The sequence below is a fragment of the Hyposmocoma kahamanoa genome, unplaced genomic scaffold (genome assembly GCF_003589595.1).
Source record: "Hyposmocoma kahamanoa isolate Upper Pololo Valley unplaced genomic scaffold, ASM358959v1 160, whole genome shotgun sequence".
Lineage (NCBI taxonomy): Eukaryota > Metazoa > Arthropoda > Insecta > Lepidoptera > Cosmopterigidae > Hyposmocoma > Hyposmocoma kahamanoa.
The window spans coordinates 4817749-4833362 of NW_020653575.1; the positions used below are offsets into that span (position 1 = coordinate 4817749).

The 15614-nt window shown below is 41.2% G+C and overlaps 1 protein-coding gene across 1 annotated transcript in view; it reads left to right on the forward strand.

The window, feature by feature from the left end:
* Positions 1-15614, forward strand: part of LOC113225463 (serine protease gd-like) — a 33157-nt gene that overhangs the window by 14686 nt on the left and 2857 nt on the right. The window contains exons 4-8 of the mRNA XM_026457780.1: positions 6-152; positions 5791-5899; positions 6611-6718; positions 8051-8227; positions 9476-9643. Of these exons, the coding sequence (XP_026313565.1) occupies positions 6-152; positions 5791-5899; positions 6611-6718; positions 8051-8227; positions 9476-9643 (709 nt within the window). The remainder of the gene's footprint in view (positions 1-5; positions 153-5790; positions 5900-6610; positions 6719-8050; positions 8228-9475; positions 9644-15614) is intronic.

Consider the following 15614-nt stretch of genomic DNA (forward strand, 5'->3'; position numbering starts at 1 on the left):
GACAGAAGTGATGGACGTGTCCCGGCACAGAACGTGGGCTCCCAGACTTCTAGCGGTGGAATACCCGAGATGTATCCGGCTACACCCACCGCACCCTCTTGGATGACCTCGTCTCGACCAAAGGTTGATGAAGACGACTTTGATAGTGATAGGTAATTATGGCGTAACACGCAATAATACTCCTCCTTAGTATTATGACTATTATAAGACAAGTATGGTAATTTAAGAGCGTTACACGCTCGGTATATGTGTATGCATTGTCTTTGTGAATGAGTTCGTCTAGGGAAGTACTGCCCTCAAGCAGTACCGGAACACAGTAATGCTGAGACATTACTATATTTTTTTTGTTGTTTGTTACTATAGGTTTTGAAGCGTAGTAATGCAATTACAAGCACATGAGACTTGTCAACTTATGTCTCAGGGTGACGGGCACAGTGGCAGTGCCCCTCAGATGCTACTGCAACTGTTATGGACAGGCGTGTACCATCCCATCAGGCGCACGACTTGTTCGTCCCATCACTTGATATTATAAAAAAATGCATGCCCGTCGTGTGCCATGTATACGGGTGTTCAAGCCTAATCTTTTGTTTTATGCATCGAGTATGTAACCAGAAATAGAGACCTAATAAGGGCCAGACATTCCTGGTAACTCATCAGTGATACATCACTTATAAATATCAACTCTCGTTTGCACTGAAATATAGACAGCGCCAACAACGGCCCTGTGTGTACGTGTCCGTATATTCCAAAAATATTCTGTATTTATTTTATTTTATTTATTTTTTTTAAACACTTTATTGTACCACAAAGTAACTTACAAATTTTCAGAAACAATTTAAATATTTGTGTACAAAGGCGAGCTTATCCCATAAAGAGATTTCTTCCAACTAACCTTTGATTTATTGTAGTAAAGATAATATCTCCAACAATGGCATGCTGTTTAATTCAGTGGCGTAGGGAAAAACACCTAAACATATAATTACAAAATAAGCGGAATCAAATTTCATCGGTAATTAAATATTAAATATGTAATTTTGCAATTTTCGTCCATTATAGCAAAGCTCAAGTTAACTGGTCGATTTGAAGTGAAACAGTTGACGACACCCGTCAATTGTTTCGAACTCGGCCTGACCAATCGGAGCGCAGTTGTTACAGTAATGATATGGCAGAATAGTTTTCAAACAAACTAAATGATATTTCGTCTCTATTTCTGGTTTTATGATACCATTGACGGAAAGAACAAGTCGTGCGTCTGGTGGAAGCCAACACGCCTGTCCATAATAGTTGCAGTGCGATTCAGAGCTTTAAATCGCAAAGGTCTGAGGGACACTGCCACCTGCGCCCGTCATCAGTAGCGTAGCGTCGATATATGCCGCCTGGGGCCAGTCTTAAATTTGCTGCCTCTATTTTCACGATTACAAAAGTATACAAGCAGCCTAGGCTTGTGTTTCTATGTCCGCCTGCCGTCGCTATCTTTGTGTTGTACAGGATATCGTTATATCAAATAGTGGAATTTGTTTTCTAATTTGAAGTAAAAAAAAATCATTTCTGCCGCGCTCGCCGCCACTCCCACGCTACGCCACCGCCCGTCACCCTGAGACATAAAATTGACAAGTCCCATGTGCCTGTAATTTCACCAGCACCTTAAGGTCTATCCACACATATCCGGAACGTGCCCGGGACGTGGACGGGCCGTGTTACGTCAGGCGCTTAAAAAAATATCGTTGCGTATAATTTGTATGAATTCGTTGACACATAACCGTGTCCGGGCCGACGCCGGGACGGACCCGCAGTTCATACAAACTAGCACGCCCCGTCCACGTCCGGGGCACGGCCCTGATGTGTGTGGATAGTCCTTTAAAGTACCTACTGCTCGGCTTTGTTCGGCAACAGCTGTATTCTTTTTTCGCACCGGAGACCGGTCAAAACGCGAGGAAGGGTCTCCCGCTCAACACGCACCGACTGATCATCATCATCCTACTGATCATCATAGTCATTTACCCTTCCAAACGAGAGCGCAGCAATGCTCACATTACTGCTTGGCGGCAGAAATAGGTAAGGTGGCAGTACTTACCGGAACGAACTCTGACAAGGAGCGTTGCATAATTGACCACATTTAAAGGTGGAATATTTTCTTCGACTTTGGCTGAGACCATAGATATTTCTATATCTATGACTGAGACCACAAATGAGGTACCCATTTTCTAAAAAAAATCATCGAGATCGATCGTAACATAGCATAAAAAAAATACATACGAATTGAGAACCCATCTTTTTGTTGGAAGTTAATTACTAAAATTCATTTAAAACGTCACTAAATTCAACGTCAAAATTGAACGGTGAATAATATTACCCATAGTAAACGTTAGGTTTAAAGTTATTTCATTATTTATAAAGCTACAAAGGGCTAACACACATTAAAGGCTTAAATCTAGTCTTCAGGGCCATATTAAATAGACGAAATGTGGTTCCCGCAGCAGGGAGCCCACAATTTTGGCAAAACAACGTTTCCCCTTTGTGTAGTTATGCTAATACGTTAGGCTAGGTTATTAATTTTTACATTTAATTTAATATGCCTTGAACACCGCCGTAAAGTAGCCTACTTATCTATCGTATTCTACAAGATATATCACGGAGAGTGCGTGATGTGATTGCATGGAATTCCGTCATCCCCTTTCTATCATCGGGGGACTAGATGACGAAGCGTTAATACCACATTTTTATGGTGTACGGCATTGAAGTGAAATTCCCTGCCAGCAAACTTGGTCCCTGAACGCTATAAGTTGGACCTATTCAAGGCGAGAGTAGGTATTATTATAGTGCACGCTCCATCCAAGTGAGAAGAAAGTTAAATGCGCACTTATTTAACCATAAAGAAGGCAAGGGCGTCGAGATCCCACAGGCCTAGGGTTTCAAATAAACATTCTTCTTTTGTTTACGTCATTTAAATCAAAACTGCCAATTTCGTCAAACGTGGAAGAATAATCTGCGGCAGCATTAATAAAGCGAGCGCAATTAGGAGACATGTCTCACAGCGGTTACAAGTTCTTTCTGACTGTCATTTAATATTTATTGTAAAATACCAAAATAATAATAATAACGTCAAAATAAATATGCAAATGTCAAAAATTAGACATTAATATAGGGATTTGTCATTTAAAAAATCTGACTTTATTGTACATTTTATTAGTTAGTAAATTGTTTAATTGCTTTGAAAATAGCATAAGGTTTTTCCTCAGACTTTAGTGCTTTCGGTAAATTGTTACAAATTTTTGGCGCCATTACAAAAATACTTTTCTGCATGCTTTCGAAGAAATTGTAATTATTATTTTACGTCATTGTTTTTGACAATATTTGTGTGTATTTATTTTATTTTTAATTATACTACTTTATTTATTTTATAGTATGTTTTTATTGTTTATATTAATGAAGGTCTCATTAATATAAACAATGAGGAATATAAAATAAAGCAGTATACATACTATAAAATAAATAAAGTAGTTTTTAAGGGATAATCCGTTGAAAATATTATCCCTTGACAATATATCGATACCAGAAGTATCAATTAGTGTGAGAGGCATTTTGTCGAAAATGAGATGATACATATGTATCATTGGATTCGAAAGTTTCCGCTCCATCGATTAGTATTATTAAAATTTAGGAATGCCTAGTGGTTTAAAATGTAGTATGTCCCTTACATTAAAAAACATTTATAGAAGATGTTTAGTTGTGTTTACGTTACTAATATTTTATGTGTAAACCGTCGAGCATAGTGTAAGCATGAATAGAAATAGAAAGTTATACGTAATTCTATTGTAATGGATCCTTTAACACAAAATATTAGTAACGTAAGGCTCAACTAATCATCTTTTTTTAATGTAAGGGACATGCCATATTTTAAACCACATTCCTAAATCTTTCGTTTATAGCATGAAAGAAGAAGAAATTCTAAAAAACTTTGCTCTAGACATAATCAAAATTGGAACAGACAGTAAAAAGTTAAATTTAAAAAAATAAAATTGTTTTTTGACTCTCCTCAAAAACCGTTGTATGTCCCTTACATTAATTGATACTTCTGGTATCGATATTTTAATTTTTAAGTTTGTAGAATATCACGATATTTGACCACCATGGTATTCAATTATTTTTCTGGAATTACTCCACTGGTTTGTTATAATTATTAAAACAAAGATCGAACATCCGCTACAGCAAAAAAGTCGTTAAAAACCATAAACAATGATCTGCAACAAAGACATTCGTAAGGTTCGCTAGTTCGTTAGATGACTTAGTTGGCATAGCGTCTGGCACGGTTTACTGAAAGACGTTGGTTCGAATCCAGCCCGATCGAAGGAATTTTTTCTAAGACTGGTTTCACAGCTGTGCGTACGGTCCGTACGGACTGTCCGCCTGCGGACCATCTGCATGCATAAAATCCGCAGTGCTCCGAACCGAGTATTTTATTTAGTGCTGATATTCACGGAAGACAGTCGCCTACAATGAACGCACTGGTAGCTAGTGCGGAGCTCACGCGGAGCTTGTTCCGTACGGAGCAATCCGCGTCACTATAAAACGATGTTCTCAGCGCCCAATTACACGAGGAGAAAGTTTTACCGCCCAGTTACCACGCCTTCGTGTACATTAATGGCGAATCTGAATTCTATTTACTAGGCAACAACATTTAAATTCCTCTGAATAATACAACCGCGCCGGCCGCCGCGTAGACCAAATTCAAGCCAGGCTTCAGGCCAGGCATTTAAGTTAAAACGTAAAAGCTAAATAAATAGTCAGTTAGAGACCCCCTACACTACTCGACATGACGTCCGCGCGACCGCGACTTAACGCCCGCCCGCACTATTCAGGACAGTAATCGCTCAGTGCTGGTGTTGGGTGGCGTCGTCGCCGCGCGGACGTCGTGTCGACGCTGTGCGTGTGTTGGCAAGACGCTGACGCTCGAAAGATGCTAGTGTGGGATTCTCTTAGACGCATGCGGTCGCTGCGCAGCAACGCGGGGTAAGCGCGATGAAATTCGTGTCGAATAAAAGTGCCCTACGCCACACGTGTTACTTCGCTCCGGTGGTCCGCAGATAAATGTGCACCACCCATCGAGTATATAACCAGAAATAGAGACGAAATGTCAATTAATTTGTTTCAAAACTATTCTGCCATATCATTACCGTGACATCTGCGCTCCGATTGGCTAGCCCAAGTTCGAAACAATTGACGGATGTCATCAATGGGTGTCGTCAACTGTTTCACTTCAAATCGACCAGTTAACTTGAGCTTTGCTATAATGGACGAAAATTGCAAAATTACAAATTTCATATTTAATTACCGATGAAACCTGATTCCGTTAATTTTGTAATTAGATGTTTTGCTGTTTTTCCCACACCACCGAATAGAACAGCACGGCATTGTTAGAGATATTATCTTTATTACAATAAATACGGTCTTTATAAATACAGAATATTTTTTGGAATATACGGAGACGTACACACAGGTCAGTAGTTGGTCTGTCTATATTTCAGTGCAAACGAGAGTTGATATTTATAAGAGCTCTGTATCGCTAATGTGTTACAAGGAATATATGGCCCTTATTTCGTCTCTACTTCTGGTTATATACTCGATGACACCACCTGAAACCACCCTAAGTGTTCGATCTTTGTATTAATAATTCTACTTTAGATTGTAATATTGCGACACTGATAATATAAAATAAATTATTATATTATATTCTTACTAAACCTATATCGAGTGTATTATACAGACAATGTATAATATAATTGTCTGCAGTCGCGCAGATCCAGCCGAGTACTTCACAGGTGAACGACCAACAATCGTGGTACCCAGCAGACCACCAAACAGCAACAACAATTATTATAACCAACAAAATAATAACCAGGTGAGTTTTAATTACAGAACAATAAATGCAGTACAAGTGGTTAGTTAGCGTCGGACGCGTGCCAACTATAGGTCTCGAAAGACCTGTCTGAGCTCAGTCTGCCATTTACGCTTTGTGTGGTATGGTTGTATCATTCTTTCGTGCAAATTCTCTAAAATCCTAGAAAAATGCCTTTTGTGCTGTTTTGGAGCGCAAAAATTATAGCTGCACCAAAAATATTATCCGTGGTGATATTCGGAGTCTTATTTTATTCAATTTTAAAATTTCTGTTTACCGAAACAGTTTTTTTTTGTTGCAAGAAACGAAAGTAAAGCTTATACCCCTGCAATATGGCAACTTCTTGTTTGGAGAACTAAATTAATAACTACAATTCGTCGTCGTTCAGCAATAAACCGCTAGATGGCAGCACATTAATATTGAATTCCAATATAATATCAAAACGTCGTAACTTGTAATAATAGGTATTGAGGTCATTAAACTTTCAACGATATGCCAGCAGGGTAAAGTTTAAATTATATTAACAATCCAGAATTTGTATCAATTAATATCAAGATTTCATAGTGTTTTAAATTAAGGACGTGTGAGTTTTGGCGACATCGGTTCTGTTCTGATAGTAATCGAGGGTTATGGCACTTCCATTGTAATTTCTTCCGCGCTTTTTTTTAAAAAGTCTTGTTTCTAAAATTTCAAAAATTTTTGTTTCTTTTTCAGGGCGAATGCGGGCGTGTGATGCGCTACAGTCCGAACCCTTTGATTGTGAATGGGAAACCAACCTATGAAGGACAGTGGCCCTGGCAGATCGCTCTTTACCAGACCCAGGTATGAATAGTATGTCGGGACAAGTCAAGAACGTTAACCGAGAGTTTCCATAACACATAACATAATACACGGTTTCTATTACCGGAACAGACAGGGTTTCAAAAAGGCCATAGCAACGTGGACCACATACACACTATTCGGCAAATTATACAGAAGTCCGAAAAGTATAATCAGCGACTGTGTCAAGCATTTATGGACTACGAGAAAGCCTTCGACACCATCGAAACCTGGGCTGTTCTGGAATCCTTGCACCGATGTCAAGTCGATTGACGGTACGTAGAGGTGCTGAGAAATCTCTACAGCAAGGCCACGATGTCCGTCCAAGTATAAAGCAACGAGACAAGACCCATCCAGTTGCACAGAGGTGTGAGACTGGGAGATGTTATCTCTCCGAAACTGTTCTCAAACAGATTGGATGGACAAACAGACCGGATTGGATGTCAATGGCGAAAATCTCACACACCTTCGCTTTGCCGACGACATCTTTATAATGGCGGAATCGTTGCAGAATCTGCAGAAAATGCTTAACAGCCTTAATGCTGCCTTATTATCGGTCGGTCTACGGATGAATTTGGACAAGACTAAGGTCTTGTTCAATGAGATCGTCATCCCGGAATCGATCTCGATTAATGGCGAAACGCTCGAAGTTGTCCGAGAATATGTCTACCTCGGGCAAACCCTGCAACTAGGCAGAGACAACTTCGAGCGTGAAATAGCTAGGAGAGTGCAGCTGGGTTGAGCAGCATTTGGGAAACTGCGTCTGATGTCTTCTTGTCACCACTCCCGCAGTGCCTGAAGACCAGGGTTTATAACCAACGCGTCTTACCTGTCATGACTTACGGAGCCGAGATGTGGAATATGACGGTCAAACTGGCTCACAGATACACATTGCTCAGCAAGCTATGGAAAGGTCTATGCTGGGTATCTCGTTAAGGAACAAAGTCCGGAACGAAGTTATCATCGGCATAAGACTAAATTTGTGGACATTGTAAATTTGTGGACATTGTCCACAAATTTAGTGGGTTGGCCACATCTGTCGCAGAACCGATGGGCGATAGTGTAGACGGGTTCTCGAGTGGAAACCACGTCTCGGCAAACGTAACGTAGGACGACTACTTCTCGGCAAACGTAACGTAAGACGTCCCCCTGCAAGGTAGACCGACGATCTGAAGAAGGTCGCGGGTGATGGTTGGATGCGGAAAATGGATGATCGGGCACTATGATGTACACTTGGGGAGGCTTATATCCAGCAGTAGACTGCAATAGGCTAATTGATGATTCTTTTTAATTACCTGAAACACGGAGTTTCAAAAAACATCAACGCTTTTCCAGACGGTAGACAACAAGTACATCTGCGGAGGTACCCTGGTTTCCCATAGTCATGTCATCACAGCAGCTCATTGCGTGACACGCAGAAACTCCAATCGTGTTGTTAACAGGAACACACTCACAGTTTACTTGGGAAAACACAACTTGAGAACTTCCGTTGATGGCGTTCAAATCAGACTGGTGAGTAACAAATATTGGAAGAACATTTAATTTAAATGCAGTGAATAGTGACATCTCTAGCCGGGACTGGTAGCTGTAAAGGTCTAATTGGGTAACGAAATACTTTCATGGATTTCTCATAGATGGCGCTACGGGTAAAGTCGTTGAAAAACCAAATATAAAGATACGTAAACAAGCACATAGAAAAATTCGTGAGGTCCGCTTCGTGCTTATTTGGTATAGCGTCTGCCACGGTATGCTAGAAGACGTCGGTTCGAATCCGGCCGAAAGGAAATTTTTTTCTGTGTGTTCGATCTTTGTATTAATAATTATAATAAACTAGTGGAGTAGTTACACATAAAAAATAATTCAATATCAATTAAACAAAAATTTAAACATTTAATCAAATTTATTTAATTATCTACTTAGATAGGTACTGCTTATATGAATAGATAATAGATAACAACCTTTTTTTATGATATCAAAAGAAGTGTTCATCCCGTCATTGATGAACACTTCGTGCGCCTGGTGGTAAGTTGTATGTCCAACAGTTGCACTGCAACTCAGAGAAATAAATCGTAAAGTTCTGAGGGGCACTGCCACTACCAAAGCTGTAATAATATGAGAATTGCTGCGTTCGGGTTTTGAAGGGTAAGGGTGCTAATGAAACAGTAGGCACATGGAACTAATCGATTAAGTAAGCTACACGCCTGTCCATAGCAGTTACAGTGCCACTCACAGCTTTAGATCGCAAAGAATCACTGCCACTGCGCCCGTCACCCTGAAACGTAAGTTGACAAGTCCCATAAGCGTGTAATTTCACCAACATCTCCATAAAATAAAACAACAATCACCATAAAAATTAAAAGTAAACACTGTAACTACAAAAACAAGCAATTTTTTTCGTTATAAAAATATTTTTACGAGTAGTAGGCTTAGTTAACTGCCTCGGTGGCCGAACGGTTACCAAGCCGAACTGCCACGCAGAGGTCCCAGATTCGATTCCCAAGCCGGAAGAAATATTTGTATGGCCTACATTTATTTCTCTCGTGAGTTTGGGTGTAATTTGTGGTTGGCTATGTGTGTGCCCATGGCACCCGCGATACAGGGTTTCCCTAGAGAGGGTCTATGTTGAGTGTGTGCGTTATTAATTATTCTAAATCAACATACTTAATGGACGAAGGAACTAGCTACTAATAGTACAGGCGACCCTAGATTTGGAGCTTGGTACAAACAAAACTTTTACTTACAATTGTTAAAATTGTACAGGTGTCAGACATAAAAGTCCATCCAGAATACAACGCGTCTGCGTACAGCCGCGACCTAGGCATCCTAGAACTGAGAGAACCAGTCACCTACACCGATTGGGTGAGACCTGCTTGTCTCTGGCCGGAGAATGAGGTTGACCTTGCTAATGTCATTGGAGAGACAGGATCGGTAAGTTACACTGAATATTACTGTCCTCCTTATTCTTGACGCCTTGAAATGAGACCACAAATTAGAAAGATATTTAGACGCTTGTAGAAACGACGCCTCTAGTAATTTAGTAATACACTAGTCTGCAAAAGTGGCTCGCGCGTTGGCGCGACTGTGGCGCTCCAGCTGCGGTTCAAAATCAATACCTCAAATGAAAACCATACCATAGTTTTTGGTCATTTTCTGTTTTTATTGTTTTGTTTCTTTATTTTTTTCCGCGTTCGTTTCGTTCAAATTCGTTTTTTTTTCGAATTTTGTTTTTTTCAAAGAAATAGTAGGGCTTTTAACATTAAACATTTTAATTCAATTTCGAGGTCAGTGGGAGGTATCGAAATATAGTACGAAAATATATGTATGTGACGCGGCTGAAATATGAATAGAACCTTTGCCTGATCAAATAAATGATGAAATATTATGAACACTTACAATAAAAAAAATTACATTCATATTTTGCATAAATGCAACTACACCAAAATTAATATGATAATCAATGTACTCCATTATATGCTATGAACCGTTATTCGAGACCTATAGAGTGAGACAGCAACACTTGCGTCACTGCGAACGGCCCCGCAACACTCCCAGCAGCACTAGTCGGGACGGAGGGGCCTGCAACTCATCACCAGATACGGATTGTCCTTGGCATCGACTTTGGTCGAGCGAACCCCTTAAAATTAAACAACTTTGTGGTTCGTTAAATTAAAAAAAAATTAATTAAATAAAAAAATATAATATCGGTTAAGCTGTTTGCTCTGCGGAAGAGTTAGACATGAGTAAAACCCTGGATCAAGGCGAGAGGCGTTTGGAGTGCGCCGAGCCTGCTGCCGGCTCTAGTAAGCAGTGCACGGAGCCTGCAGCGGCAGAGAAGCGCCAGCAGCGCGCAGAGCCTGCTGGCGTAACTGAGGCCCGCGACCGCGCCCGCGCACGGTCCACTAGAGCACGTGGTCGGCGCGGTGCCTCGCTCAGCAGCTCCAGTAGCGGCTCTAGTTCTACATCGTCTTCAGAGGATTCCCGGCGGCAAAAGCGGCGTCGTCGTTCGTCGAGGCGAGTGAATTCCAGGAATCGCGATTTTCAGTGTTTGTCGCAACAGGTATAGTCAAATTTTAGAATACCTTAAAGGACCACAGTGTGCTAAAAACGATCAAGCTAGTGATAGTGATTCCGACATATTGTTACAACCTTCCGAGAAATTGATGACATCGCTTTTTGAAAATGAACCGTTACTAAATAAACCGAAACAATCCAAAACGTTTCATTACGATATTAACATGAATTTAAAAGAACCCACCGTCGAGAATTCGTGGGATAGTAAGCGTCGGCGGACGGTCAGTTCAATACCGTCCCGCACTAAAAAGTTTGGCAATTCGTTTTTATGCCGAACCATCAAATTGTGGAACCAACTCCCGGCGCATGTATTCCCTCCCCTCTATAACATCGGGTCCTTCAAACGTAGTGTGAAGAAGCATTTGGCCAGACCGGCAAAATGATAGTGACGGAGTAAAGATATTTGTGTCTTCCATCCGTTACTCTCATCTCTGGACGGTATTCGCACTTTCCATCAGGCGCGATGCAGTCATTTTGCCATCACAATTTAAAAAAAAAAGAAAAAAAAAGCTTGCTTTACTTTCCAAGTTGCATCATTTCGATACAAATGAATGGGAGCCGGGACCCGGTTTTTACGACATGGATGTGAACACTGAACTTCGCTATTATGATCCTAATTCATCTTGGCTTAAACATCTAGATCGTTTTTTTGGTGCCATTACTCATGCTTTGCTTCAGCAGCATGAAACTTTTAGAACTAATTTGCAGCAATTAATTGAGTGGTCACATTCCACTACCTGCGTTTTGAATGCTGAAACACTTTATAAAAAGTTTCCGAACTTTTTACTAAAAATTCTAACTTCATGAAGGTTTCTGAAGATTTGCTTCAGCTTGTATGCGGGAGGCGAGCTAATGGTACCTATACAAAAGAGACGTGACAGTATTTTGTTAGGTGTTAAAAACAAATTTATTCGTGAGGATTTACGTAAAATCCCTCCAACAAATGCTAACCTGTTTAATCCAGAATTATTAAGTAACTTCCTGGAGAAAGCTGGTGGAACTAACAAGATATTTACTAACAGCAACAAGCGCTCAGCGGATGAGCCCATTATGTCTATGCGGAATAGACAGGATCTCTCACGTAACAAACGAACGATTGAACGATTGAACGAACCATTTGACAACTCTGGCACTAAACGCGATGTTAAGAAACAGAACAATCCTAATCGCAAAAATAAATTCAACAATAGTCGCTTTCGGAAGTGACTACAAACAAAATTTATTTTACTGCGGTTGTTTAAAAAATTATTTACATATTTGGCAAAAATATGGGCGCTCCCGATCACGTAATTAAGATCATTTCTGGTTATAGCATTCCTTTTTGCAAACTACCCCCATTTGTCAATCACAATCAACTTCTTTGTTATCAAACACAAACGAGTGCTGCGATGACCGAACAAATTTTACAAGTAAAAAAGCAAAAAATATTAGTACCCGCACCACAAACACCTAGTTTCGTATGCCCCATGTTTCTAGTAAAAAAATCGGATCAAAGCGACCGCTCTATTTTCAATTTGAAGAACCTCAACCTTTTTCTAGTGCAGTTCAAGTTCCGATTGATAAATATGCAACGAGTGCCAGAGTTTTTACAAAAGGAAGACTGGGCTGTAAAAATAGATCTAACACAGGCCTATTTTCACGTTCCGATGGCCCAGCCCTATCAACCATTTCTCAGAGTCCTTTTCAAATCGCACGAAATGAGAGATCCCGAGCTCCTGCGGATCACGAGCTTTCCATTCGGACTGTCCCCAGCACTCGTAGCCATTGCAACTGTTACGAACTGGGTTGCGCAGCCGTTGCGCGGCAAAGGAATGAGAGTGCTCGTCTACGACTTTCTCATTGTGAGTCAATGTCGACATTTACTTATAGAACAAGTTGCAGAAGTTGTACGCGTTCTATTGACATTGGGATGGACTGTCAACCACAAGAAGTCCATACTGATCCCGACATGTATACTAAGACTATCTAGGTATTACGTGGAATCTCGAACACAATTTCAAATGTCTACTTGCGGACAAACGACACAAAATAATGACAATTGGAATGCTAAATTTTACATCATTCGCCATCCCAAGAGGTCGTCTTCATTGCCGCCCCTTACAAATGGCTTGTGCTCTATAGCCAAAAGACCAACCACACTGCAAAAGACCACTCCATCTCGCAGCCGCGAAAGCATTGATTTGGTGGCAGGGAGCGTTCACGGCGAGCACACCCATTCACCCGAGACCTATCGCTCACTTCCTGACGACAGACGCGTCCGGCGACGGTTGGGGCGCAGTTATCGACGGGACTCAAGTGAGCGGAGGCACTTGGCGCGCAGAACAAATATCCTGGCACAGTAATGTCAAGGAAATGTGGGCAATAATTCACTCCGTTCAAACACACCTACACGTTCTGCGGAACTCGACTGTTCTCGTTCAATCCGACAACAAAAGCGTATATAGTGAGTTACATACGCAACGAAGGCGGTTTGTGCTCGATGAGCCTCTACAAGTGTAAGTGTTTAGTGTTTAGTTTAGTATTAGATTTGTTATCCAACGTCAAATTTGTCAGACGTGACACACTTTTAAACCCCTCAAGGGTTTCAGTGTCGTATAAACGAATATAAAAATGTATATAAGTTAATAAATAAATAAAATAAGGTAACGTGCTCTCTTCTGCAATTACTAGATCAGAACAACATCCAAATAGTCCCTCATTACATTCCCGGACTTTTGAATAAGGAGGCCGACAAACTGTCGCGTCAAAAGTTAGAACGAGAGCGGACACTATCGGCGGTAGCCTGTCACAAAATATTCCGACAATTCGGAAAGCCACAAATAGGCTTATTCGCCTCGAGGAGTGCTCACGTATTACCGCGCTACGCATCTCGAGATTGCACCGACTCGAACGCCGAATTTCACGACGCATTCAACAGAGAATGGTCGTTTCAGATAGCGTGGTGTTTTCTCCGCCACACCTCATACCCCGTGTCCTGGCTCATTTCAACACAGCCAGAGGGAAGTTCGTGCTAATCGTGCCTCGGTGGCACAAGGTGTTCTGGCGTCCCGATCTCAAACGCAGGGCCATGGCTCCTCCGTGGTTGATACAGAACCTCAGACACAATCTAATAGACACGCGGACACTGCTGCCTCCAGCTCAGGTAGAGAAAATTCATCTAGAGACATGGTTGGTGAAGAGTGGGCCCACCTATTATCAGATTGGACCTTAGAAGAAGTTAATTTGCTAGATTCGAGTTGGCGATCGTCTACAAAGAAAGTCTACTCTTCAGTATGGTCCAAATGGCGAAACTGGTATCAAAAGCCAGGTTAATTTCTTAAAACCTAGCGGCTCACAGCTAGCAAAATTCCTTGCACATCTTCATTTGAAAGAAAGGCTGTCTTATAAAACTATTTAAGTTTACAAGTCCACAATTTCAATTTTGACTGACTCTATCTGAATCTCTAAGTGTAACCCTATTGTGAAACGAATCTTAAAATATATTTCTGTAGCCAACGTAAAGGAAAACCCTCAAGGGCCAACGATATTGGACCCAAGAAATATAGTCGACTGGTTATCGGCTAACCCTCTGACGAATGAAACGTTATATTCACGACGGATGGCTCTTATCCTTCTCCTCGCATCCTGTCGGCGAGTACACGACCTCACTCTTCTGCGCATTGACTCCGAGCACTTCAAGGGTGGTAGCGGCTACATAATACTGCATCCCGTTTTCGGTTCGAAAACCGACAACTATGCCCATAATGACGTGTCAGCTCCGCGACGAGAAGGCAGCGAGTTGTCACAACTCTTCATAACGGCGCGCGGACAGGCGCGTGTGGCGTCGCGCACCGTGCTGGGTGGTTGGATGACGTCTTTGTTGCACGCAGCCGGCGTCGTCGCCAGCACGCGCAGCACCGTCGCCTCGCTCAACTGGCTCAACTCCTGTTCCATCGACGAGGTCATGGCCAAGGGTAACTGGCGATCACACAACCTTCTCTACATTTTATTAGAGTTTGTATATATAGATATAATTGTCTATAACGCAAGCTCGTGTCATGATGACTTTACGGTTTCGTCAGTTGCGTATTTGTGTTCAAAGAAAGATGTCGAAAAAAATAAATTGATGCATTTTCAGTTACATAGTGCCTAATTTTCTTTCCACAAACTTATAAGACCTATATTTCCAATACTGCAGGTTGGATTTTTATATAAATTCCACTTATAGTGAGGTTCAATGTGACGAGACAATCCGTATCTGGTGATGAGCTGCGCGCCCCTCCGTCCCGACTAGTGCCGCTGGGACTGGGGTGGAGGGGAGCGTTAGGGGCCGTTCGCGGTGACGCAAGTGTTGCTGTCTCACTCTATAGGTCTCGAATAAGGTTTCCGCATATAATAACTGTTTTAATTTCAGGTAAAACATTATATTTTATAATATTATAACTCACAATATGTCCGCTCACTTTTTATGTATTTTAACGCCTAAAAAAGTGAAGTCAAAACAAATCGCTCTTCAGATTGCTACAAGTGTTCAAATTCGTAACAACGTTCAAATTATTAAACAGGTTATAAACGCAACTATACTATTAGACTCTCTGGTCACGGGATCTATAAGGGCAAAGCAATAAGTAAGATGGATTAATTTCCAGAAACATCAAAGATTACACAGAATAAAGCCACAGTAACCTGTAGCACTTCAATTTGCGGTATACGGCCATTAAGTATCCCAATCAATTGATTGAATGTTTACCCTTCGCTTTAGTAAAAGGCCGCCACGTACCCTTAACCGTAACAATTATTATCATACTGGGTGTAACAAAAAATCGGCGATATTTTATTTTACAAATGA